Source organism: Lepidochelys kempii, chromosome 3, assembly GCF_965140265.1.
Source record: "Lepidochelys kempii isolate rLepKem1 chromosome 3, rLepKem1.hap2, whole genome shotgun sequence".
In the NCBI taxonomy this organism is placed as follows: domain Eukaryota; kingdom Metazoa; phylum Chordata; order Testudines; family Cheloniidae; genus Lepidochelys; species Lepidochelys kempii.
This window is the reverse complement of record NC_133258.1, coordinates 210,182,194-210,208,965: the sequence shown is the minus strand read 5'-3', so window position 1 is coordinate 210,208,965 and position 26,772 is coordinate 210,182,194. Positions and strand designations below refer to the sequence as shown.

The 26,772-nt window shown below is 46.2% G+C and overlaps 1 protein-coding gene across 2 annotated transcripts in view; it reads right to left on the bottom strand.

Moving 5' to 3' along the window:
* Window positions 1–26,772, bottom strand: part of GALM (galactose mutarotase) — an 84,007-nt gene that overhangs the window by 20,569 nt on the left and 36,666 nt on the right. The window contains exons 1-4 of one of the 2 annotated variants that reach the window (XM_073339973.1): window positions 17,790–17,803; window positions 17,214–17,434; window positions 12,437–12,591; window positions 7,735–7,941 (exon numbers count right to left, since the gene is read on the bottom strand). In XM_073339973.1, the coding sequence (XP_073196074.1) occupies window positions 7,735–7,941; window positions 12,437–12,591; window positions 17,214–17,412 (561 nt within the window). In that variant the 5' untranslated portion in view covers window positions 17,413–17,434; window positions 17,790–17,803. Of the gene's footprint in view, window positions 1–7,734; window positions 7,942–12,436; window positions 12,592–17,213; window positions 17,435–17,789; window positions 17,804–26,772 lie in introns of those variants that run through there. The other variant, XM_073339971.1, reaches the window with a different exon arrangement.

The following is a 26,772-nucleotide window of genomic DNA, read 5'->3' as shown; positions in this document are numbered from 1 at the left end:
TCCCAAGGCTTTAATCCCACTCCACTGCTCGATACACTCGCAGCCTAATCCATTTTCTATACACACTCAAGAACAGAATACTTGTCAGGATGACAGCTTGTATGTACTGCTAGAACAGCGGGTATACTGAAAAGCCTTGTCAACTGGACTGAGCTGGTAATTTCCGCACCCACAGCACTCCCCTCTGTCTGCCTGTCCTGCACTTCCTTATTGCTTTTTCCCCTAGTGGACAAAGGGACATTACTAGGGTAGAAGGTACCATATAAAACCTAAGGTAGACACTTTCTTGAGCCCGGATCCTCAGAGGTATTTAGGCACCTAACTCCCACTGGTTTTTTTTGAGGATCTGGGTCTTTGACTGAAAGCTTTCTGGGACAAGGACTGTCTTTTTGTTCTGTGTTTGTACCCTAAAAAAATTGTAAAATAAAAAAAAGAAAGCAAAGATGCAGGCAACTGTGGCTAAACATGTTAATGCTTTTGCCAAACACACGCATAAGTGTAAAAAAAGTAAAAGTAACTGCTAAAATTGAAAAAAAAAAAAATCCCCCAAATCCTTTTCCAAATCATGCCAATCCTCATACTGCTGAAACCATTAAATCTTTGCTGCAACAAAAAATCATCCATAAATCTTCTTCAGTATGCAATTCTCTAATCTGGCCAGTACGAACGCCAAATGGGTCATGGCATCTTATTATTAATTATCAAAAATTAAATTAAGTAACTCTAGCTTGTGCAGCTGTTGTATCCAAAATGCCTAACCCAATTAAATCTGTAAATCCCAAAGCAAAATGTTTTTTTTACCATTGATATTGTCAATGGCTATTGGTCAATACCTGTTTGTAAGAAAAGTCAACACTATCTAGCTTTCCCAGTGAAGGGGGTTCAACACACTTTCCAAGTTTTACCCTCATAATTCCGTAAGAGCCCAGCTATCTTTCATAAACAAATAAAGAACCTTCTGTCTAGGGTTTACAAACCATCTGTTTTATTTCAGTATGTAAACAACATTTGTTTAGCAACAAAAACAAAAAATCTAAAGTGCCTAAATAAGCTTTTAAAAATCATCAAAAAAGCAAAACTAACAGCAAAGTGTAACCCAACAAAGGCCACAAGCCATTTTGGCACTAAAGTAGATCAGAAGGTGTTAGGGTCACAAATGCTGCATGTTGTGTTTGGAAGTCTTTGTTCTAGAGGGCAAAAGTCCTTCTGGTCTGGAGAAGGAAGGTTTTCTTCTCTTGTGGCTGGTATTCTGTGTAAGTACGGGTCTGATCCTGCTTCCTCTGAAGCGAATGGCAACCTGCAAACTCCCTCCCCACCATACCCCCGACTGAAATAGGAGCAAGATCAAGCCCTTCAATATTTGTGTCACTTTCTAATCAGCGTAATAACTTCTCACGCAGAGACACACACACTGCAGGTGTTATGTCTGCTCCACAAAATGTGATTATGCTGAAAATTATACTTGTTTACTTGGCCTTATCATTAACCAATTAACTATACACTGATGATTACACTGCAGTTGTTAAAACAATGGCATTGATATAGTTAAATTACACAGACATTCTAAAATATCTCTTTCTATCCAGCATGTTTCAAAGAGCCTTGTTATCTAAGTGTAAGGATGTAACAATGCTATCAGACGCTATCCTCACTGCACAGCAGTACCTGGGGGAATTATTTTCTAAACCTTTGCCTTCATGCCTGATTATAAATGTAATGAGAGTAAATTGTAACTGAGAGGCAGTATGGTCCACGTGGCAGGGCCCGGTGACTCAAGAGACATGTTTCAGAGTAGCAGCCGTGTTCGTCTGTATCCACAAAAAGAACAGAAGTACTTGTGGCACCTTACAGACTAAAAAATTTATTTGAGCATAAGCTTTCGTGGTATATATCTTACTATATGTTCCATTCTATGCATCTGATGAAGTGGGCTGTAGCCCACAAAAGCTTATGCTCTAATAAATTTGTTACTCTCTAAGATGCCACAAGTCCTCCTTTTCTTTTTTCAAGAGACATGGGCTCTACTCCCAGCTCTGCAGTCCACTAATTGGGTGACCTTAGACAATTCCCCTTCCCTTTCTGTGCCTTTGTTTTTCTCTCCTTCCAGCTGTTTTCTGTCTTGTCTAGTTAGACTGTGAGCCAGGACTTTCTCACTACATTTGTCTACAGCTCCTAGTGTGGGGGCCTTATCTCAGCTGGGGCTCTAGTAGAATGAGGTCAGACCAAGGGATGTGTCAGTACAAAGTGAAGTGCCTATGACACTGGGATACACTTATATCATTTTTATTTGAGCATAAGCTTTTGTGAGCTACAGCTCACTTCATCGGATGCATGCAATGGAAAATATAGTGGGGAGATTTTATATACACAGAGAACATGAAACAATGGGTGTTACCATACAGACTGTAACGAGAGTGATCAGGTAAGGTGAGCTATTACTAGCAGGGGAGAAAAAAAACCTTTTGTAGTGATAATCAAGGTGGGCCATTTCCAGCAGTTGACAAGAACCTGTGAGGAACAGGTGGGGGGGGGGGGGGAAATAAACATGAGGAAATAGTTTTACTTTGTGTAATGACACATCCAGTCCCACCTGATCAACATCCTATACAGCAAACAGGGAAAGATTAAGAATAAGCTCTCAAAACTGGATATTCTCATAAAAAACCAACCTTCCACACAAACTTCCTCGTGGCTGGACTTTACAAAAACTAGACAAGCCATTTACAACATACACTTTGCTTCTCTACAAAAGAAAAAGGACACTAAACTATCTAAACTACTACATGCCACAAGGGGCCACAACAGTGGTTCCCTTAAGCCACCCAGCAATATTGTTATTCTATCCAGCTATACTCTTAGCCCAGCAGAAGAATCTGTCCTATCTCGGGGCCTCTCCTTCTGCCCTTCCACCCCCACGAACATGATACAGTTTGATGTTGACCTAGAATCCTATTTTCGATGTCTCCGACTCAAGGAATATTTCTTACACACCTCTGAACAGCATACTAACCCACAGAGACCTTCCTACCAACACTATAAAAAGAAGGATTCTGGGTGGACTCCTCCTGAAGGTCGAAACGACAGACTTGACTTCTACATAGAGTCCTTCCGCCGACGTGCACGGGCTGAAATTGTGGAAAAGCAGCATCACTTGCCCCATAACCTCAGCCGTGCAGAACACAATGCCATCCACAGCCTCAGAAACAACTCTGACATCATAATCAAAAAGGCTGACAAAGAAGGTGTTGTTGTCATCATGAATAGGTCGGAATATGAACAAGAGGCTGCTCGGCAGCTCTCCAACACCACTTTCTACAAGCCATTACCCTCTGATTCCACTGAGGGTTACCAAAAGAAACTACATCATTTGCTCAAGAAACTCCCTGAAAAAGCACAAGAACAAATCCGCACAGACACACCCCTGGAACCCCGACCAGGGGTATTCTATCTACTACCCAAGATCCATAAACCTGGAAATCCTGGACGCCCCATCATCTCAGGCATTCGCACCCTGACAGCAGGATTGTCTGGCTATGTAGATTCCCTCCTAAGGCCCTACGCTCCCAGCACTCCCAGCTATCTTCGAGACACCACTGACTTCCTGAGGAAACTACAATCCATCGGTGATCTTCCTGATAACACCATCCTGGCCACTATGGATGTAGAAGCCCTCTACACCAACATTCCACACAAAGATGGACTACAAGCCGTCAAGAACACTATCCCCGATAATGTCACGGCTAACCTGGTGGCTGAACTTTGTGACTTTGTCCTCACCCATAACTATTTTACATTTGGGGACAATGTATACCTTCAGATCAGCGGCACTGCTATGGGTACCCGCATGGCCCCACAGTATGCCAACATTTGTATGGCTGACTTAGAACAACGCTTCCTCAGCTCTCGTCCCCTAATGCCCCTACTCTACTTGCGCTATACTGATGACATCTTCATCATCTGGACCCATGGAAAAGAAGCCCTTGAGGAATTCCACCATGATTTCAACAATTTCCATCTCACCATCAACCTCAGCCTGGACCAGTCCACACAAGAGATCCACTTCCTGGACACTATGGTGCTAATAAGCGATGGTCACATAAACACCACCCTATACTGGAAACCTACCGACCGCTATTCCTACCTACATGCCTCCAGCTTTCACCCAGACCACACCACACGATCCATCGTCTACAGCCAAGCTCTACGATACAACCGCATTTGCTCCAACCCCTCAGGCAGAGACAAACACCTACAAGATCTCTGTCAACCATTCTTACAACTACAATACCCACCTGCTGAAGTGAAGAAACAAACTGACAGAGCCAGAAGAGTACCCAGAAGTCACGTACTACAGGACAGGCCTAACAAGGAAAATAACAGAACGCCCCTAGCCGTCACCTTCAGCCCCCAACTAAAACCTCTCCAACGCATCATCAAGGACGACCCCTCACTCTCACAGATCTTGGGAGACAGGCCAGTCCTTGCTGACAGACAGCCCGCCAACCTGAAGCAAATACTCACCAGTAAGCACACACCACACAACAAAACCACTGACCCAGGAACCTATCCTAGCAACAAAGCCAGTTGCCAACTGTGCCCACATATCTATTCAGGGGACACCATCACAGGGCCTAATCACATCAGCCACACTATCAGAGGCTCGTTCATCTGCACATCTACCAATGTGATATATGCCATCATGTGCCAGCAATGCCCCTCTGCCATGTACATTGGCCAAACTGGACAGTCTCTACATAAAAGAATAAATGGACACAAATCAGACGTCAAAAATTATAACATTCATAAACCAGTTGGAGAACACTTCAATCTCTTTGGTCACTCGATTACAGACCTAAAAGTGGCAATTCTTCAACAAAAAAACTTCAAAAACAGACTCCAACGAGAGACTGCTGAATTGGAATTAATTTGCAAACTGGATACAATTAACTTAGGCTTGAATAAAGACTGGGAGTGGATGTGTCATTACACAAAGTAAAACTTTTTCCCCATGTTTACTCCCCCCCGCCCCCACTGTTCCTCACATGTTCTTGTCAACTGCTGGAAATGGCCCACCTTGATTAACCCTACAAAAGGTTTTTTTTCTCTCCTGCTGGTAATAGCTCAGCTTACCTGATCACTCTCCTTACAGTGTGTATGGTAATACCCATTGTTTCATGTTCTCTGTGTATGTAAAATCTCCCCACTGTATTTTCCACTGCATGCATCTGATGAAGTGAGCTGTAGCTCACGAAAGCTTATGCTCAAATAAATTTGTTAGTCTCTAAGGTGCCACAAATCCTCCTTTTCTTTTTGCGGATACAGACTAACACGGCTGTTACTCTGAAACTTGTATCATTGAAGCAGAGGTTATTTAACGCTTTGTTAGCTGGTTGGGTTGTTCTGGGTCTCCTGGCACAGAAACAATGGGGAGTAGAATTAAAGAGCCATTTTCCCAAAAGTCATGAGTGGTAGTGAAGGAAAGTGTGGGCCCCTTACTAAATGTGGGAGGCAACCGAGTGACAGAGGATGTGGAAAAAGCTAATGTATTCAATGCTTTTTTTGCCTCTGTCTTCACGAACAAGGTGAGCTCCCAGACTGCTGCACTGGGCAGCACAGAATGGAGAGGAGGTGGCCGGCCCTCTGTGGAGAAAGAAGTGGTTTGGGACTATTTAGAAAAGCTGGATGAGCACAAGTCCATGGGGCCGGATGTGCTGCATCCAAGAGTGCTAAAGGAGTTGGTGGATGTGATTGCAGAGCCATTGGCCATTATCTTTGAAAACTCATGGCGATCGGGGGAAGTCCCAGACGACTGGAAAAAGGCTGATGTCATGCCCATCTTTAAAAAAGGGAAGAAGGAGGATCCTGGGAACTACAGGCCAGTCAACCTCACCTCAGTCCCTGGAAAAATCATGGAGCAGGTCCTCCAGGAATCAATTCTGAAGCACTTAGAGGAGAGGAAAGTGATCAGGAACAGTCAGCATGGATTCACCAAGGGAAGGTCATGCCTGGCTAATCTAATTGCCTTCTATGATGAGATAACTGGCTCTGTGGATGAAGGGAAAGCAGCGGACGTGTCGTTCCTTGACTTTAGCAAAGCTTTTGACACGGTCTCCCACAATATTCTTGCCAGTAAGTTAAAGAAGTATGGTCTGGATGAATGGACTATAAGGTGGATAGAAAGTTGGCTAGATTGTCAGGCTCAACAAGTAGTGATCAATGGCTCCATGTCTAGTTGGCAGCCGGTATCAAGTGGAGTGCCCCAAGGGTTGTTCCTCGAGCCGGTTTTGTTCAATATCTTCATTAATGATCTGGAGGATGGTGTGGATTGCATCCTCAGCAAGTTTGCAGATGACACTAAACTGGGAGGAGAGGTAGATATGCTGGAGGGTAGAGATAGGATACAGAGGGCCTTAGACAAATTAGAGGATTGGGCCAAAAGAAATCTGATGAGGTTCAACAAGGACAAGTGCAGAGTCCTGTACTTAGGACGGAAGAATCCCATGCACCCGCTACAGACTAGGGACCGAATAGCTCGGCAGCAGTTCTGCAGAAAAGGACCTAGGGGTGACAGTGGACGAGAAGCTGGATATGAGTCAACAGTGTGCCCTTGTTGCCAAGAAGGCCAATGGCATTTTGGGATGTATAAGTAGGGGCATTGCCAGCAGATCGAGGGACATGATTGTTCCCCTCTTTTCGACATTGGTGAGGCCTCATCTGGAGTATTGTGTCCAGTTTTGGGCCCCACACTACAAGAACGATGTGGAAAAATTGGAAAGCGTCCAGCGGAGGGCAACAAAAATGATTAGGGGGCTGGAGCACATGAGTTATGAGGAGAGGCTGAGGGAACTGGGATTGTTTAGTCTGCAGAAGAGAAGAATGAGGGGGGATTTGATAGCTGCTTTCAACTACCTGAAAGGGGGTTCAAAGAGGATGGATCTAGACTGTTCTCAGTGGTAGCAGATGACAGAACAAGGAGTACTGGTCTCAAGTTGCAGTGGGGGAGGTTTAGGTTGGATATTAGGAAAAACTTTTTCACAAGGAGGGTGGTGAAACACTGGCATGTGTTACCTAGGGAAGTGGTGGAATCTCCTTCCTTAGAAGTTTTTAAGGTCAGGCTTGACAAAGCCCTGGCTGGGATGATTTAGTTGGGGATTGGTCCTGCTTTGAGCAGGGGGTTGGACTAGATGACCTCCTGAGGTCCCTTCCTACCCTGATATTCTATGATTCTATGACCCCAACAAGCTTCATTTTTTCTCAGAGTCAGGGAGTTTAAGGCCAGAAAAGACCAGGTGATCATCCAGTCTGCTCTGTACATCACAGGCCACTATACTGTATGCAGTCCCTTCTGCACTTGCTTGGGAATCCAAACAGACTGAAAGAGTTACAGTAGCTTCTCCTGGTGCCAAATTAGCTTCCCTGAGCACGCTATGTCCCTGATTGCCCTGAACCCCCTTGGACTGAGCTTTTCTGACCACCTAAGCCACGAACAGCCCCAGAGTTTCCCTCTCTCATCGTGCCCCAACTTGCACATGGCTCTTGGTTCCCCGCCCCTCACGATGTATTAAAGTATTAGCTGTTCCAATGCTGTAGCAAGCAGAGTAAGATCACTGGACAGCGTAGCTCATGAGGGAGTTACGAGGCATTATGAGAGTTACGAGCCCACCATCTGAGCTCAGTGAGATGAATCCGGTCACGCTTCCAAAGCGGGAGAAGTACCAAGGATGATTATCTTACCTGGCCTGCTAGATTGAAGTAGGCATGGTTTGTCAGGCTAACAGGGGTAGTGTTGTTGCTTTGAGCTCGGTAGTTTATCACTAGTTCCCCACCATCGAGCGTGTAGGTCACCCAGGCTTTTAGTTCCCCAGGATACCCTTCCTCGCCATCTGGGCTCGTTCTGGAGAAGCGTATGCCATTTAGCAGCACCTCCGGGGTCCAGAGAACCTGCAACAACAATTTTGTTGACACTCATTTCATTTCTCTACCCCGTTGAAACCCACATGCAAGATAATGCCTCCATTCCCGGAAGCAAACAGAATTCTTGTTTACAGCTGCAGTGACATAGAAACCATTGTGAGACAGTAAACTTCTTAGGGCAGGGGCCTTTTTTGTTCCGTGCTTGTACAGTGCTTACCACAATAAGGTCCTGATCCATGACTGAGGCTCCTAAGTGACACCGTAATATAAATCATAATATTTTACTGAGTAACATCCTTCTCTTGTGCTACATGTTGGATTTAAACACAGGAAGAAGAGGCTGCCAATCAGTATTATTTCCCACTTCCTCAAGGTCCTATATATTTCAGATACATAATCTAAAAACAAATGTATATACTGCATTTTATCTTGAGGTCCTACAATCTACATTCAGGGATCACTTAGCCCACTCCTGGGGTGGGAGCTCTTCAGCTGCACACAGCTTAAAACAGGAAGTGAAAACAAACACTGTATCCAACTGAAATGACTAGGAGAAGTTGGAGGAACACCTGAAGCTGGAGTCCAATCAGAGCACTAGGGATAACTCTCAAACCCCTCCCACAGCACCATGCAGAAGCACAGGTACGTGACCAACACAGAGCAAGGAATATCGTCCGTGCTGAAGCATGTCCTTTGGGGTCACAAGCAGGCCCAATCCTGCTTAGCTTGTGAGATGCAAAGTCACACACATGTTGCTTACCCCTTTCTTCCTCTTTTCCTTGCTTTCGTCTTTTATAGCACCATCAAGCTGAGCAAGAGAGGCAGCAATGCAGCAAGCTGCATTGTGAGGAGAACTCTTGCACGCCACTTCACATCTCTGCGTACCTCACATTACCTACCCCTGAAACAGGGCTAATAACTACTTTACCCGCCTTACAGTGCTATCCTGAGTATTAATTAATTCACGCTTGGAAAGTGCTTTGAGCTCCATGGCAGGAACGTGCTCTAAAAGGGGAAATCCTAGGCAAATTATAATCTTATGTATTTGCTTTCTGGGTTTGGGTCAGAACGGCACAGACTCTGGGATTTCCTCAGCTCTCTGGACACACAGACAGCAGGATCAATAACTAGTTGAATCGCAGTATTCTCATACCCCCTAGAGTTTCATCCTCCAAGTTCCCTAGTCAGCTTCCTTCTAATTGGAATGAAGTTACATCAGCCTGCTCTCTATTTGCCATGGCTGAACAGACCTTCACATGCTCTTCTCTTTGCAGATGTGTGTGGTCTTGACCCAGACATAGAAATCAAATAATCAGGTCAATTGTAATGTGCCTTTCTGCAAGTGGGACTGCTGTAAGTGCTGACCCTGGGCTCTAAGCGGCTACACCACAGCGAGCATCCAGAGGAGGAAGGAGGTAGACAAATCTAGCTAGTGGTGAAGTGAGAGTCTGGCCCAGAGTGTAAAAACAGCTGCTCCAGTCAGTGGTTACTAACTCCTTGTCACATGACAAGGGTGTAATTTTATGTAACCCTGACCTATTTCATATAACTTAGACCCGGAAGGCAAGATCAGTTTCTTACCAGCTTTCTGGAGTGCCAAACATTATTTACCATATGGTCTGTGTGGTAGGAGATGTAGTCACAAAAATTATTGTTACTCTCTCCCTTCTCCCAGCTGTCAGTTTAACAACAGCACAGGACATTCTGTCTGATCCTAAGGTCAGAAGGGACCATTATGATCATCTAGTCCGACCTCCTGCACAATGCAGGCCACAGAAGCTCACCCACCCACTCCTGCGAAAAACCTCTCACCTAAAGAAATCTCTTCTTTACTCTTTAAAATAATCTTCAGAGAATGTTTAAAAAGAAATAATCTACATGTTTACAGTTACTACTACTGCAGCCAAGGCTTCAGTGATGACATTTTCTTTGTGCAGTAGGAGAAACCATAGAAAAAAAATGTTACACATTTTTGGCCCACATCCTTCACTGATGTAAATGTGTAGTTCAGTGGAATTATCCTGATTTACCCCAGCTGAGGATCTGGCCTTTGGTTATACCAGAACGGCTTTGATAACATGACTATTCAGTAACATGACATCTACTGCACTGTGGTAAGAGCACTTCTCGGGTGATTAAAGGCCTTCCCGTTAAAGCCTGTCTAGACACGCTAACTAGCTGAAGGGGAGATCTCATTGACGTGACCATTCAAAGAAACATCATTAAGGTTTTATGGCCCCCAAAATCAGCATTCTATTCCTGCAAAAACTGACAATTTTTTTGAATGTTGTCACCCAGGATTAAAAGAACAGCACAAGCACACAAAACCCCACCAGCCATTAACAGCCATCCAAGCCCAGAACAGCAGCTTCATGGACAAAACCAGCTGTCTCAGAGGATTTGCTATTAAATGAACACACGCTTCTGCTTCGTTTTTTAAATTAAATATTGTGTTTTTTCCACCCATGACGGCTGTAAGGCAGCTGGAGCCCCATAGCTGCGGGAACTAGAGGGCGTGCTGCAGCACCCCCAGGCTTTGCACAGGGTCCCGGCTGCCAGCCCCGCACCCGGGGGGCTCTGCTGCTGGCCCCAGTCCCAGCCACTGGCCCTGCACCTGGGCTCTCGGCCGCTGACCTGGGGTCCCAGCCGCCAGGCCCCGCGCCTGGCCACCTGGCCCCGCACCCGGCCCGGCCCCAGGGTCCAGGCTGTGGGGCTCCGCTCCTGACTCCAGCCCGGGGTTCCACACCAAAGCTGTGACTCCAGCCTCAGCCCTCTTACCGTGTCTGCGTTCTCCCCTCCCGAAGCCACAGCCCTGCTCCTGGCCCCAGCTCAAGGGGGCGGTGAGGGACACAGACACAGGTGAGGGGAGGCACAGCTCAGTACCCCCACTCTAAAGACTGTTCCAGCACCACTGTGAAGCCCTAGGGAAATTGGACTTGATCCTGCGAGGCGCTGAGTACTCTATTCCTGATTTAGCCAGGCACTTAAGCACATACTTAACTTCAAGCATATAAGTTGTCCTGCTGAATTCAATGGGACAGCTCATGTGCTTTAAGTTAAGTTGGTGCTTATGGACTTTGCTGGATCAGGACCAGAGTGCTGGGCACCCTGCAGGATCGAGCCTCTACTAACATCCCAAAAGACAAGAGGCTGGGCCTGAGTGATTGAGGTCATGTGTATATCGGGAAATGATACTATCTGCATTGCCACTGCACCTAGGAACCCTGGTGATAGATCAGGCCTCCACTGTGCCAGGCACTGTACAGACACAGAACAAAAAGACAGTCTCTACCCCAAGGAGCTTACAGTCCAAGTTTTGTATACTTATTTTTAGAAACTGAACAAAATACATATACAGATAACAAAACAAGGTGGTGATCAAACACAAATGGTTCTTTTAAAAGGCAGCCAATACAGGTCACAAAAAAGACACTGATACTTCTATGGGAAGTATGGTAAAATGGCAAAGAGTGTTTTTAAAAAAGGGGATACCTGGCATTAAACTTTATCTTGATCTTTAAACATGGGTCCCCAATGCAAAGCTGCAAATTCCTGCACTTTGGAGGACATGAGCCAGCTCTGAGAGCAGACTTTGTTAATGCTATATACAGGTTTTTCTGTAGCTAACTGAAAAGAACAGAGCCAACAAAATCAAAATTTGTAAGTGTGAAAAAAATGGGTTTCATAGAAAATATTTGGAAGATATTTCAGGAAAATATTTCAGACTTATCATAAAGTCCATTCATCTCTCCAACCAGAAAGGACATAATGCTATACAGTAACCTGCCTGGGAACCTGTGACTAGGATGACTTCATGCTGACCACAACACTGCGGCCAGCTAGATGACAACTGGTTCTGCTCAACACCACTCAGCTAGTCATGGCTAACAGCTATTACACGGCTGACACATCCAGTACTTGTCTACTCAGCACTCTTAACTTGAGCACATCCAATTGAGTTTAAACACTGGGCAGTTTTCAAATGTAGACAAGTACTGAGAAAGAGACTTACACTGTTGAAAACTCCTTGTTTAGTTTTTTTAGAGTCCATTTGACTCCAGCGTATAATGAGTATTTGGGATAAGAGATGTCTTTGCTAAAATTAAAACTGAAGAGGTCCCTGCCACAGCAAGGGGAAACAGAACCACAGGAAGGAGAAATGGCTTTCCACAGTCACCCAGCAGGTAGAGTCCAGCCCCAGACTAGCTGTAGTGGCCAATTCTGCAGCAGACAATATTCCTAATTAGGGGCAGCTTACCAGCTGTAAAAGCTGCTTGGTGCAAATTGCAGGGATTGGGTGTTTTAATTGTACAGAGCTGAAGGATCATTCTAAAACAAGGAGATATTAGCGTGATAAGGAAGCCATTTGGAAAGAGTGTCAACTTTCAAGGTACAGAAAGCTTGTCCTCAAACATCAATAACACAGGGCTAAAGCATACTAAAATCAACCTCTTGCTTTAACAGGATGCCCCTGATTGAAAACAAGGGAGATCAGAATCAGTTTGATGATGATCAGATTTACCTTGTCAAACCCTTTGTTCCCTCCATGCAGGCTGTTGGGTGGGTTGTTGAGGGCCAACTGATACTCTTTTCCTTCCACTGTGAATTTCCCGTTAGCAATTCTGTTAGCAACTCGCCCAATAGTGGCTCCAAAATAGGGGTGTTTGTTGACATAACCTAACAAAATAAATGAGTCACCATTCAAAACAAAGTTCAGTTTTACTGTGATCCCTAGGGCCAGGCAGATGGAGCTCAGAAAGTAGGGTTGGGTGGGGAAAAACAGTCCTGGCAATAAGACAAGGATCCTAATTTAAGATGAGAACATAGAAGGTGTCTGCAAGTCTCCATTTGTTTACTGATTTGAGTTCTAGAAGGCATCCCCAGTTGCGCATTTTGGAGGTGCACAACCATTTCCATCACACCTAACAACTACCCTGAACTCCTCGTGCCCTTCCAGAATGGGAGAGTTTCATTCCTCAGGAGTTTCAAAACTCATGGCTGCAGAACAGGGAACTGTGGAGTTTACGGTCCCTTTACAAGAACAGTTATCTAAACAAGATGTACATGTTAAAAAGCCAGAAAATGGAGAGCTAAGGTGACACTTCCCATCCACTGTAGCCACCTGCAGCAGTAGGCTGATGCATTAGCCACAAGGCAATCCTTCCTGCTAAATGGAGGTGAGGCATTCTCTACGCAGATCTCAGCCAGGCGGTCACCTCCAAACCATGCTGCTGTAAGAGGCTTGCTCAGCATCCCAGAGGCAGGCTGTGGGAGAGCCCAGGACAGACACTAGATCTCCTGAGCCCCAGTACACTGCCACAGCCACAAGACTGTCTTTTTGCTGCTTGCAGGCCCTGCCCTAGTCACCATCAATATATGTACACTCTGTTGCTGCCTAGGGCAAGTCACCTTGGCAGAGTCACTTAAAAGGGCGGCATTTCTGAGGAGAGGAGTCTTGGGCCAGTCTTTAGAGACTGGATCTATTCCTGGCTTTGGCTGAAAGGCCCTTGAGCAGCTGCTTATTTGCTAAATAGAGGAAGGACTGTCATCTCCCATCAGGACAGGGATATAGGCAGCCTGGGTTACTATTAAGAGCGATGAAATGCATAGAAATATTCCCCACAGTCACAGGAAGAAATTTTAATTCACGGTTTCTAGCTCCCAATTCAGTTCCCCTTCCCCTGTGGTATATTACGTGGGATGGTCTCCCTAACAAATCTCTCACTGCTGCAGGAGAAGAACACGGCTCACAGCAGCTGAGCTCACAAAGCAAACTCCAATAGCTTGCAGGAGTTCTGATGCTAGGTCTCAGCAAGGGCAGTGCAGCGATGGGGGCTTCATGGGGATAGAGCCCCCTGTCTGGTCCATATCTGTGCATTATGAGATGGCTGACACTTAAAAAACAGGTCTTTTTCCTTTTGGTGAAGGGCTGGGAGGGTCTGTACTCTAGTCTAGAGAACACGGTCATCCACTGTCACCAAATTTTCACCCCAGACTTTACCCAGATTCTGAACTGACAGGCCAATTTTTGAGCCATTCTAACTAGGCATGTTGATTTTAGAGAGGTTTGAAAATTACAGCCTACACAGAAACAAATTAGTGCTGTACGATAGCAACACACGCACCCTATTAACCAGAGACACCGAACCCATTCATCCAAATCAACTCCATTCCTCGGGCAAAAGGCCAGATTAATACATGGTCTCTGCTCTGCTCTCAGATTCTCCATTGAGAATGGAAAGCAGAATTTGGATGCCTACTTTCATGCAAATTTGTGAGATAGCAAGGAGGGAATGCATGAAATAAAAGCAGTCTGATGTGTGTCTGCCACAGAGCTGCCAGCAAGTCTGTGTTCCCTTCTGGAGCTAAGCGAGCATTCGGAGTGCTTCCTCAGTCTTCGGAAGAGGCAGGAACATGGTCCCAATGTGACAGCTGGGGCATTCTACTCTCAGCTGTCACCCCATGGTGCTCCAAGTGGCTCGTATAATTTGCCTTAAAAACAGGAAGAAAGCACCTATTTGCAGTCAGGCGGTAACTGAGCGGCTGCTTGTTGCAGGACTCAGGGCACTCATCCGTGCTGCGTGCCTCGCTCAGATCTGTCTAGGGATACAATGACCTCAAGGCAGCCATTCCCCATCAAGCCTTATTTCATGGGCTTTCCAAAGGCCCAGCTCAGCGTAACGCAGAGTAACCCCTAGCCTGAGGAATCCCATCCATTTCAGTGGCCAAGATGGGCAGAATCAGGAACTAAATGGTTTTAAGAACTAGACTCAGCAGAGTAACAGACGGGCCTGTTAGCTCCCCTCTAGTAAGGTGCTAGTCAGAAAGGTCCACTCACATCCCTCGCTCCCGGAGCCCTGAACATACAGGCTTGTCCTCTCAGGCCCCTACCATCGACATCGCTGTCCCTCCTCTCCATACAAAGCACAACTGCTTGGATCACTTACTCTGTCTGCCCTCCCCCACCCCCCGAAGCCTCTCCACCTGTTCCCCTCTTTCTCCACATTGGGGTCAAACTACTTCTCTTCACTTCATGGGTCTTCCTGACTCTGCACTCACTGCATGCCCATTCCCGCCTCTTGTCCACCAACCCCGCCTGCTCGGCTGCACCAAGGTTGCCAGCCCTCACACAGACTGCCCTGCACACACCCGCCCTGAACTGATCCATAAGTCCCCAGCCTCTCCATCCCCAGCACCCCGCTCTGCAGCTGGGGATTGACAACACTGACAGGTTTCAGAGTAGCAGCCGTGTTAGTCTGTATTCGCAAAAAGACAAGGAGGACTTGTGGCACCTCAGAGACTAACCAATTTATTTGAGCATGAGCTTTCGTGAGCTGCATCTGAGGAAGTGAGCTGTAGCTCACGAAAGCTTATGCTCAAATAAATTGGTTAGTCTCTAAGGTGCCACAAGTCCTCCTTTTCTTTTTGCAACATTCACAGTGTTATTAATTATCTGTATGACCCTAGTGCCTAGGAGCCCTAGCCATGGACCAGAACCCTTCCGTGCTGCATGCTGTACAAACAGAACAAAAACATGGCCCCTGCTCCATTTTCAAGTTTCGCAAGCCTGACTCTGATCTCGCTTGCATAGGTGTGTAAATCAGGAGCAACTCCCCCAGTGCAACCGACAGAGAGACACTTGGGTGCTTAGAGGTAAAGGTTACACACTGGGCAGGGACTATCCCATTTTGTGGTTGTACACACCTAGCAAAATTTATCTAAGGTCCTCCTATGGCTCCCATCACCATATCTGAGCACTTCACATGCTGTTGCATTTATTCTCACAGCTCTGCAGGGCAGGACGATTATCCCCTTGTACAGTTGGGGAATTGAGGCACAGAGAGGCTAAGTGACTTCCCCAAGGTCACAAAAGGAGTTTGTGGCAGAGCAGGTAACTTAACCCAGGATCTCTTAAGTGCCAGCTTGGTTCCCTAACCATCGGATCATCCTTCTTCTCAAGGCTTCATTCTTGATTGGGGCCTCTAGCTGCTATAGTAACCAAAACTATAATAATGTATATCATTGCCATAAGAATGACTCTACTGGGTCAGGCCAGCGGTCCATGTAGCCCAGTGTCCTGTCCCTGACATTGGCCAGTGTCAGAAGCTTCAGAGGGAATGCACAGAACAGGGCAATTTTGAATCCTCCACCTTTATTGTCCAGTCTCAGCTTCCGGCAGTTGGAGATTTAGGTACACCCAGAGCATGGGGTTACAACCCTGACCATCTGGACCTGTTCTCCAGGAATTTATCTAATTCTTTTTTGAACCCAGTTATACTTCTGGCCTTCACATCATCCCCGGCAACAAGTTCCATGGGATGACTGTGTGTTGTTTAAAGAAATACTTCCTTATGTTTGTTTTAAACCTGCTGCCTGTTAATTTCATTGGCAATCCTTGGTTCTTGTGTTATGTGAAGGGGTAAATAACTCTTCCTTAATGGCTAGGAAGTGGTATGGATGGTAAAGCAAAAAGAGTTAAAGGACATTAAAACTGTACTTTTGCTCTAGAAGGAGTATTTGTATGTTTACAGTCTTGGGACATGTTTTCTGTGGACCTGATTGCCACCATTGCTTCTGCAAGTACACCAGATCAAACAAAACTGACAGCAGCTGGGAGGTGTCCAGGTCTATAAAATCCAGTGTGATTTTATAGGTTTCAGAGTAACAGCCGTGTTAGTCTGTATTCGCAAAAAGAAAAGGAGTACTTGTGGCACCTTAGAGACTAACCAATTCATTTGAGCATCCGCGAATCAGTGGATTTGCGGATGCTCAAATAAATTGGTTAGTCTCTAAGGTGCCACAAGTACTCCTTTTCTTTTTGTGATTTTATAGACCTCTGTCATATCCCCCCCTTAGTCGTCTCTTTCCTAATTGTACAGACCCAGATGCTGTGCTGTGTTGAAAGTCTTTGTTCTAAGAAGCAAAAGTCCTTCTGGGCTGGGGAAGGAAGTTTTTCTTCTCTTGTGGTTGGGATTCTTGTGTAATATGGGTCTGATCTTGCTTCCACGGAAGCAAATGGCAACCTGCAAACCCCCCCACACACACACACACTCACTCACTGAAATAGAAGCCTCTCCATTGCCTTGAACATAAGGAAGTCACTCACAGCAGTGTGGGTGGATGGAACACAGCACCACTCGGATATGGTAGTGTTTGGACTACAGCAGAGGACTACGCTGGGGGCAGGGCCATGGAGAACCAGGGGCCTAGTGAGAAGTACCTTAGAAAAGGATCAGAAAGAAAATAACCAAGAAGCTAGGTCAATGCATATTTCTTTGAAAAAATGGATTTAAACCCACCTTCCAAGCGATCAAAGCCCAGGACAATGTCGGAGAGGTTTCCATCCCTGCCTTTGGTTTCCAGTGCAGTGATTATACAGCCTAAGGAGATAATCTCCACTTTAACACTGTCTGATTTCAGCAGGAACTTTTCAACAGCCCCTCCTCTTCCTCCCTTCTGGGGCAAGTGTCCAAATACCTCTCTGGTCACCTCTGTCATTGCTCCCCACAGCCAGACGTCTCTGGAACACAAGCAAGAAACCACAACAGCAAGGTAAGCAGAGGGCTGAGGAGGGGAAATCCAGAGAGCAGAGACAGCAGCAAGAAAACACACACTGCAAACAGGGCAGGGCTTGGAGCCAGGAAATCACATGATCCTCCCCCAAGCAGGCCAAGCCAGAGAAGCAGGCAGGGATAACCTGCCCCGCACCCTTTCCTGGCCCCCCTCTGAAGCAAGGAGCCAGCCAGTAATCTGCTAATCAGAAACTGAGCTGCAACCTCAGCTACAGCGGGACTATCAGCTGCTCCATCCCGTTTCAGCGAGCAGGTGAACACTGCAGGGCCCAGCACGCAAGGCTGGATTTTGATATGACATACGAGCAGCCAGCCGTTCAGCTCCAGGTGGAGGATTGCATGCTGGGATATACAGTCCACGCTTCTGGCCCCAAGAGGGGGAGCGCTGTACGCTGTGGCCTGTAGTTTTGAGACCTGAGCTAGAATAAAAGGGAAGAGAGACTTTCAAAATGCAGGATTGCCAACCCCCAGGGTTCAGAAATCTGGACACAGACCCCCAAAATCACCAGACTGGCTTAAAAATCATTAGATTTAAAAAATAATACATTGTGGGCTCATTTTATTTCCCTTCTGGTGTTTGAGTTTTTATGATACACTGAGATCACATTTCAAAGTTTTTTTTCTGCAATCAGGAGGACTAGAAACTTACTGTTGCTTTAAAAGGAAGCTGAGATTCTCCCACGGCTGTTCCTCTGAAACCTCCCATAAGCACCTGACTCTGGCAGCTGGGGGATTTAAGACAATCACCAAATATGGCAAGACCCACAACAGAATTCAGAGTAGCAGCCATGTTAGTCTGTATTTGCAAAAAGAAAAGGAGGACTTGTGGCACCTTAGAGACTAACTAATTTATTTGAACATAAGCTTTCATGAGCTACAGCTCACTTCATCGGATGCATGCAGTAGAAAATACAGTGGGGAGATTTATATACACAGAGAACATGCAACAATGGGTGTTACCATACACACTGTAAGGAGAGTGATCACTTAAGGTGAGCTATTAGCAGCAGCAGCAGCAGCAGCAGCAGCAGAGGGGGGTGGGGGGAGACATTTTGTAGTGATAATCAAGGTGGGCCATTTCCAGCAGTTGACAAGAATGTGTGAGGAACAGTGGGGTGGGGGGGAGAAACTTATCTACAATAAATTGTCTACAGCCAAGCTCTACAATACAACCGCATTTGCTCCAACCCCTCAGGCAGAGACAAACACCTATAAGATCTCTATCAAGCATTCTTACAACTACAATACCCACCTGCAGAAGTGAAGAAACAGATTGATAGAGCCAGAAGAGTTCCCAGAAGTCACCTACTACAGGACAGGCCTAACAAGGAAAATAACAGAACGCCACTAGCCGTCACCTTCAGCCCCCAACTAAAACCTCTCCAACGCATCATCAAGGATCTACAACCTATCCTGAAGGATGACCCAACACTCTCACAAATCTTGGGAGACAGGCCAGTCCTTGCCTACAGACAGCCCCCCAACCTGAAGCAAATACTCACCAGCAACCACAAACCACACAACAGAACCACTGACCCAGGAACCTATCCTAGCAACAAAGCACATTGCCAACTGTGTCCACATATCTATTCAGGGGACACCATCACAGGGCCTAATAACATCAGCCACACTATCAGAGGCTCGTTCACCTGCACATCTACCAATGTGAGATATGCCATCATGTGCCAGCAATGCCCCTCTGCCATGTACATTGGCCAAACTGGACAGTCTCTACGTAAAAGAATAAATGGACACAAATCAGATGTCAAAAATTATAACATTCAAAAACCAGTCGGGGAACACTTCAATCTCTCTGATCACTCGATTACAGACCTAAAAGTGGCAATTCTTCAACAAAAAAACTTCAAAAACAGACTCCAAGGAGAGACTGCTGAATTGGAATTAATGTGCAAACTGGACACCATTAAATTAGGCTTGAATCATGACTGGGAGTGGACGTGCCATTACACAAAGTAAAACTATCTCCCCATGTTTATTCCCCTCCCCCCCCCCGCCACTGTTCCTCACGCGTTCTTGTCAACTGCTGGAAATGGCCCACCTTGATTATCCCTACAAAAGGTTTTTTCTCTCTCCTGCTGGTAACAGCTCACCTTACTTGATCACTCTCGTTACAGTGCATCCGATGAAGTGAGCTGTAGCTCACGAAAGCTTATGCTCAAATAAATTGGTTAGTCTCTAAGGTGCCACAAGTCCTCCTTTTCTTTTCTCGTTACAGTGTGTATGGTAACACCCATTGTTTCATGTTCATCCCCCCACTTGTATGTTCCACTGCATGCATCCAATAAAGTGAGCTGTAGCTCACGAAAGCTTATGCTCAAATAAATTTGTTAGTCTCTAAGGTGCCACAAGTCCTCCTTTTCTTTTCAGAGTAGAATTGTGAGCATTGGCAACAATTATAACTTGTCTGTGCTGGAGAAGAAAGGCAATCTGTATCCGCTGCATGTCACCTACGATGACCTGGAAGTGATATGTACTAGAAATCACATTGGAGACACTTTCCTTCAGTACTGCCAACCCCCTTTCATGCTAAATCACGAGTCAGGGCCTCAGAATCATGAGTTTTATTAAGATAATAAATGTTTAGGGGGGTTTTTTTGTTTGCCTTCTGGGTTTGTGCCTTTAAAGGATCACATTCTCAAGGTATTCTCCACCATTAAAGGCTGGAAACTTAATTTTTAAATGAAAGCTGAATTTCCCATTTAATCACAGGACTCCAGGACCTGGAAATTAAGAAACATACTAAATATCATGAGTCTCACAATAAAACCACGAGAATTGGCAACCGTGCTTTTAACTCCTTTGAAGTTGAGATCTCTGGAGAGACAAGATATACTCTTCTCCCATATCATGGCAGTATTTGCCATGCATTATTTAAGTACCATGCAGGTCAACAGCTTGGTATTTCTAGGAAGTATGACATTAAGGGAGTAAAATAAGTGTTCAAATATCCCTAGGTCCCAATCCTGTAACACCTGCATCACTTTACTCACATGAGTAGCTCCTCTGAGTTCAATGGGGCTATGCATGGGAGTAAAGCAAAAGGGCCATTCACACGGGTTGCAGGATCAGGACCTTAGCTAGTAGATTCCATTGTTTTCAGCATTTGTGTTCTTTAAAATATCACTTGTGCAGTCCCAACTTAAAGTCAAGCAGGTGTGGCTGGATTGTAGCATTGAGTAAATCAAAATAAAATCAGTATGAAAAACAGAGGCTTTTGGCAATTAACGTCTTGTTATTGATTTTATTAAATTTATAAACTTGATTATCTGTGAAGCATGGACACTGACAGTCTTTATAACAAGCAGTAACATCTGCTACACATTTGGAAATGGATGGGAGAGACGATTTTGGTAAGTCACAGTGTTGATATTTTTGCATTTACATTATCATGATGATTTATCCTTTGTAATAGGAGATGCCTTGTGGTTCCAGTCAGATTGGAGGTCCCATTGTGCTAGGTGCTGTATCAGTGCACAGGTAGACAGTTCCTGCCGCAAACACCTAACTTGCCTGTCACATTCACTTGTGTCTTTATCAAGAGGAGGGAAGGACAATGAGGATTGTTAGGATATAGATATTCAGGCCTGTCTGCAAAGGCCTATACTTTAAGAATTTAGGTGTATGTTTATCATTTAGATAGTTACAGAAATATAAAAGAAAGAATCAAAATTACTGCCTGTATAAGGCATTTTCTCACTGTGACAGTCTGAGGCCCTGTTCTTAGGTAAGGCCTCTGGGTAAGCACCAGAAGCAGCCATAAGCTGGGAAGCGACCGGTCACCTCCTCACATTCCAAACTAGTCACATTGAAATCAGGTGCTATTGGGCTGTTAGGCATTATCAGAACAGGACTGTATTCCTATCACCTTCAGAGAAAGGGAAGAGCCTAGAAGATGTAAAAGGAAACCTAGTTTGATAGCATCCTGTCTGGCAAGAACTCACTTATCAATAGCTGGGATGTGAAATCCTCATTTCTGTGTTTGTTCTATCACTGTAGTCCCCATTTCCCTATTGTTTGTCTGTATAATCTTTGTCTGATTCTGTGATTGTTTCTGTCTGCTGTATAATTAATTTTGCTGGGTGTCAACTAATTAAGGTGGTGGGATATAATTGGTTAAATAATCATGTTACAATATGTTAAGATTGGTTAGTTAAATTTCAGTAAAATGACTGGTTAAGGTATAGCTAAGCAGAACTCAAGTTTTACTATATCTGCAGTCAATCAGGAAGTGTGCGGGGGGACTTGAAATTATGTTTTGCTAAGGGCGGGAATGGGAACAGGGAATGGGGGTGGAGAAACTGGAATCATGTTTTGCTAAGGGGGGGAATGGGAACAGGGCCACAGGTAAGACCCTGTGGTGTCAGAGCTGGGAAGGGGGACACTAAGGAAGGAAACTGGAATCATGCCTGCTGGAAGTTCACCCCAATAAACATTGAATTGTTTGCACCTTTGGACTTCAGGTATTGTTGCTCTCTGTTCATGCGAGAAGGACCAGGGAAGTAAGTGGGTGAAGGAATAAGCCCCCTAACAAGGATACAAAACTAAGATCATGTAGTTACATAGGTCACTACTTTGCAGCATGATGGGCCCCATATACCTAGAGGAGCATTAGAAGAATATGAAATAAATACAGCTTTCCCCACTTGCCATATTACTAGAGCTGGACAGAAGATGGGGGAAAGAGTGTTCATAGAGAATTTTGAAAAGAGTTAAAAGAAAATAGTTTTTGCTGAAATTTTCCATGGAAATCTTCAACTTCTCATTGAAACTGAAAAGTGTGGGGATTTGGTTTCTTGATGAAAAGTCAAAATTTTCCATGGGAAAGACACTTTTTGCAGGGGGAAAAAGGTTGTTTCATTTTCTGTCAAAAACCAGTTGTGATGGAAAATATCCTACTAGCCCTACCTATTGCCTGTAAACATAACAGAAGTCTGGGGTTTGAAGAAAGAGGGCAGTAGCCTCACGGGTTAATTCCAGGAGGACATCCCATGCATAGTACACAGCATGGAAGGAAGTATGGAGCTGGTTGCAACACAGACAGACATCTGGGCCTTAAAGGCCGGCCCCATTGCACTGACTCTGTCACTTCACCAATCAAAGACTTGCAGATCCCTGGGGAGGGCTAGAGTCTAAGGTGACGGTGAGGCAGTAATTGGTGCTGAGTTGCACAGACAAGCAATGAGCCAGGGAAACAACCAGAGCAGCAGTATCTTGAATGCACTGGAAGGTGAAGGGGGCTGGGGTGCATGTCTGTGTGTGAAAGAGATAGATTTAGCTCTATGAACAGAAAGAAAAGGACAGGTCCTACTTCCAGGACTCAGAAGTATTATGGATGGGGCTGTGCGTGGCCTTGTTAGGACTGGAGAGGAAGCTGGTCTGCTGGTTGGAACAAGGGCAGCCAGACCTAGTGACCAGAGCCCAGTTCAAGAGTCAAGTTACCAAGTCCAGCGAATGAGTCAGAGCCAAGGGTCAGAACCGAGCATCAGCTGGATCAGGACCAAGGCCATAGCCACAGGTATGAAATGCTACTGAGAAGCCAGGCCTGCTGCAGGGTTTGAGAATGTGCGGGCAGGAGCCTTCAGCCAATCAGGAGGCCAGGTTTATTAGCTGAATCAGCTGAGGGCAATGAGCTGGGTCTGTTCAGCCCTGGGTCCCTGACAGTAGGAGAAAGGGAGGGGGCTGTAGACTTGTTTGGGCAAGAGAGAAGGAGATTTGGAAGGAGAGGGGGGAAAAGGGATGGAGGGAGGAGGAGAAAGTGGTACAGAGAAGAGCTGTGTGCTGAGAGATGAGGACAGATACTGGCAAAACACAGGTAGGGGAGAGGAACCAATGGGTTGGGCTGTGAGCTGATATAGATGAGAACAATCAAGCATGTTGGCTGGAGCAACTAGGTAACCAGGCAAAAGCAAAACTGCAGAAGCAAGGGATCCTCCTGCAGGCAGGAGAAGCCTCTGGGGAGCGGGCATGGTGGCCAGCTGGCCAATGTAACCGTGATGACAGGCAGCCCCATGATCAGGAGTGGCCTGCAGATGTTGCTGCTGCAGTCGCTATGGTAACACAAACAGAGATTCACTGAGTGGTGATGCTGGAGGAAGAGCAATGTGTGCAGGGTATTATTATGGCAGCCAGCAGATCGTCCCCTAACTTCATTAACATCACAGCCTGAGGCTGCAGACTTCCTGCCATTTATCTCCAACAAGCCGGTGGGAAGAGAACCCTTTCAAACCCACAGGCCCCTGTCTGGGGCAGCCCATCCCCGCCTGGGTAGCGCTCACGTCAGGCCCCAGCACTCAGCCGGGAAGGGGAAGTGCTGTGTTCCGGTTAGTGAGGTGCCGTGTGCGGGTGAGCAGGAAGGGAGGGGCGTAGCGTCTGCACAGCAGACTGTGGAGGAGATCCTGCTCTCTGTTTATTTATAATGGTGGCAGAACCATGGCCCAAGTGACTAAAAAGACTGGTCACAAGAGGCACCGGATCAAACACAAACATCCCTCTCTGGGTATTAGGAAGCTCTGCTTTACCCCTCAAAACTCAAACTCACCCACAGTCCTTGGCCATGCAGCGTCCCGTCAGTGAACTCCACACCAATAACCAGGGCAGCTCCTGTTTCCCCAGAGCTCCCTGTCCTGGCTGCTGGCAAAGCCCCTGCCTCTCACTCCCTTGTGACTGACAGCCCCTCGCGGCTGACTGTCTCCCTGATCTGATTCTGAACAGACTGCCTGGCTCAGGGTGGGGCCTCTGAGTGGGGCAGCAGAAGGCAGGGCTGTGGGGTCCCCTTGGGAGTGCACTGAAAGGTAGGTATACGCCCTACCACAGAGACCTGCTCGTTTGGGTTGTTTGTGCAGAAGGGGGGGTTGTGAGGCTATTTGTTTGGATACCCTGGAATGAGAAGGCTGTTGGCTTTGATACGGTAGGCATTTGGGGAGTATGTGGGAGGAGGTAGCTCAGCTCTGGGGTGTGGGTTGTTTCCAGAGGATGGTGTTAGCAGTATGGCTGGCATAACTGGGGATTTGTTCTTGTTATCCCATTCTGAGACCCAGCCCTTCCTCATGAAGGACCTGAACCAGAGCCCATTAAATCAATGGGAGTCTTTCCCCGAGTCAGGCACTAAGAAGGGGGATGAAGCTTGAGTGGGCTCCATGGGAGATGAGAGTTACACAGTGGGGGCAGGTTTGAGGCCAGCACTGAATTGGGATTAGTCAAGCGCTGTGGCTGGGTGTCCACAGCCAAGGGATGTGGACTGGCAGCAGGAGACCGACAGAGCTCAGCCAGTGTTTGCTCAGCTCCCCACTCCACCTCCACACACCAAGGTCCCAATTCAACAAAGCATGTAAGTGTGAGGTTAACCATAAACATGTGAGTAACTGAAGTACTTGTGGCACCTTAGAGACTAACCAATTTATTAGAGCATAAGCTTTCGTGAGCTACAGCTCACTTCCTCAGATGCATATCGTGGAAACTGCAGCAGGCTTTATATATACACAGAGAATATGAAACAATACCTCCTCCCACCCCACTGTCCTGCTGGTAAGCTTATCCAGCAGGACAGTGGGTGGGAGGAGGTATTGTTTCATATTCTCTGTGTATATATAAAGTCTGCTGCAGTTTCCACGATATGCATCTGATGAAGTGAGCTGTAGCTCACGAAAGCTCATGCTCTAATAAATTGGTTAGTCTCTAAGGTGCCACAAGTACTCCTTTTCTTTTTGCGAATACAGACTAACACGGCTGTTACTCTGAAACATGTGAGTAACTGTGACCTAAGGAGCTCTTCATGACAACAGGTGTCAAAAATATAAAGGGAAGGGTAACCACCTTTCTGTATACAGTGCTATAAAATCCCTCCTGCCCAGAGGCAACATCCTGTTACCTGTAAAGGGTTAAGAAGCTCAACTAACCTGGGTGGCACCTGACCTAAATGACCAATAAGGGGACAAGGTACTTTCAAATCTTGTGTGGGGGGGAGGCTTTTGTTTGTGCTCTTTGTTGTATGTCTACACTACGGAATTAGGTCGAATTTATAGAAGTCTTTTTTTAGAAATCGTTTTTATATAGTCAATTGTGTGTGTTCCCACACAAAATGCTCTAAGTGCATTCACTCAGCGGAGTGCTTCCACAGTACCGAGGCAAGCATCGACTTCCAGAGCGTTGCACTGTGGGTAGCTATCCCACAGTTCCCACAGTCTCCGCTGCCCACTGGAATTCTGGGTTGAGATCCCAATGCCTGATGGGGCTAAAACATTGTCTCGGGTGGTTCTGGGTACATGTCATCAGGCCCTCCCTCCCTCTGTGAAAGCAATGGCAGACAATCGTTTCACGCCTTTTTTCCTGAGTTACCTGTGCAGATGCCATACCATGGCAAGCATGGAGCCCACTCAGGTAACCGTCACCATATGTCTCCTGGGTGCTGGCAGACGCGGTACGGCATTGCTACACAGCAGCAGCAACCCATTGCCTTGTGCCGGCAGACGGTACAATAGGCCTAAAAACCATCCTCATCATGTCCGAGGTGCTCCTGGCCGCCTCAGTAAGGTCGGTCAGGAGCGCCTGGGCAGACATGGGTACAGGGACTAAAATAGGAGTAAAAAGAAAAGGAGTACTTGTGGCACCTTAGAGACTATTCAATTTATTTGAGCATAAGCTTTCATGAGCTACAGCTCACTTACTCTGAAACCTAAAATAGGAGTGACTCAACCAGGTCATTCTCTTTAGTCCTGCCAGCAGTCCTATTGTACCATCTTCTGCAGGGCAGGCAGGAGATGTGGATGGCTTGCAGTCCTACTGCACCGTCTGCTGCCAGCCAAAGATGTAAAAGATAGATGGAGTGGATCAAAACAAGAAATAGACCAGATTTGTTTTGTATTCATTTGCTTCCCCCCTCCCTCCCTCTATGAAATCAATGGCCGACAATCGTTTTGGTGAGGTCTGTCAGGGGCACCTTGAATGGAGATTCAGTCCTGCCTGAAATACCAGAGGGAGGGATAGATCAGTGGGTTGAGCATTGGCCTGCTAAACCCAGGGTTTTGAGTTCACACACATTTTATAGAACAATGGGTACACTCTTTCACGGTAAACCTTGCTGTTAACATTACATACATAGCACATATGCTTTCATTCCAAGGTCGCATTTTGCCTCCCCCCACCACGTGGCTAGCCCCTCACCCCTCCCCGTGGCTAACAGCGGGGAACATTTCTGTTCAGCCACAGGCAAACAGCCCAGCAGGAATGGGCACCTCTGAATGTCCCCTTAAGAAAAGCACCCTATTTC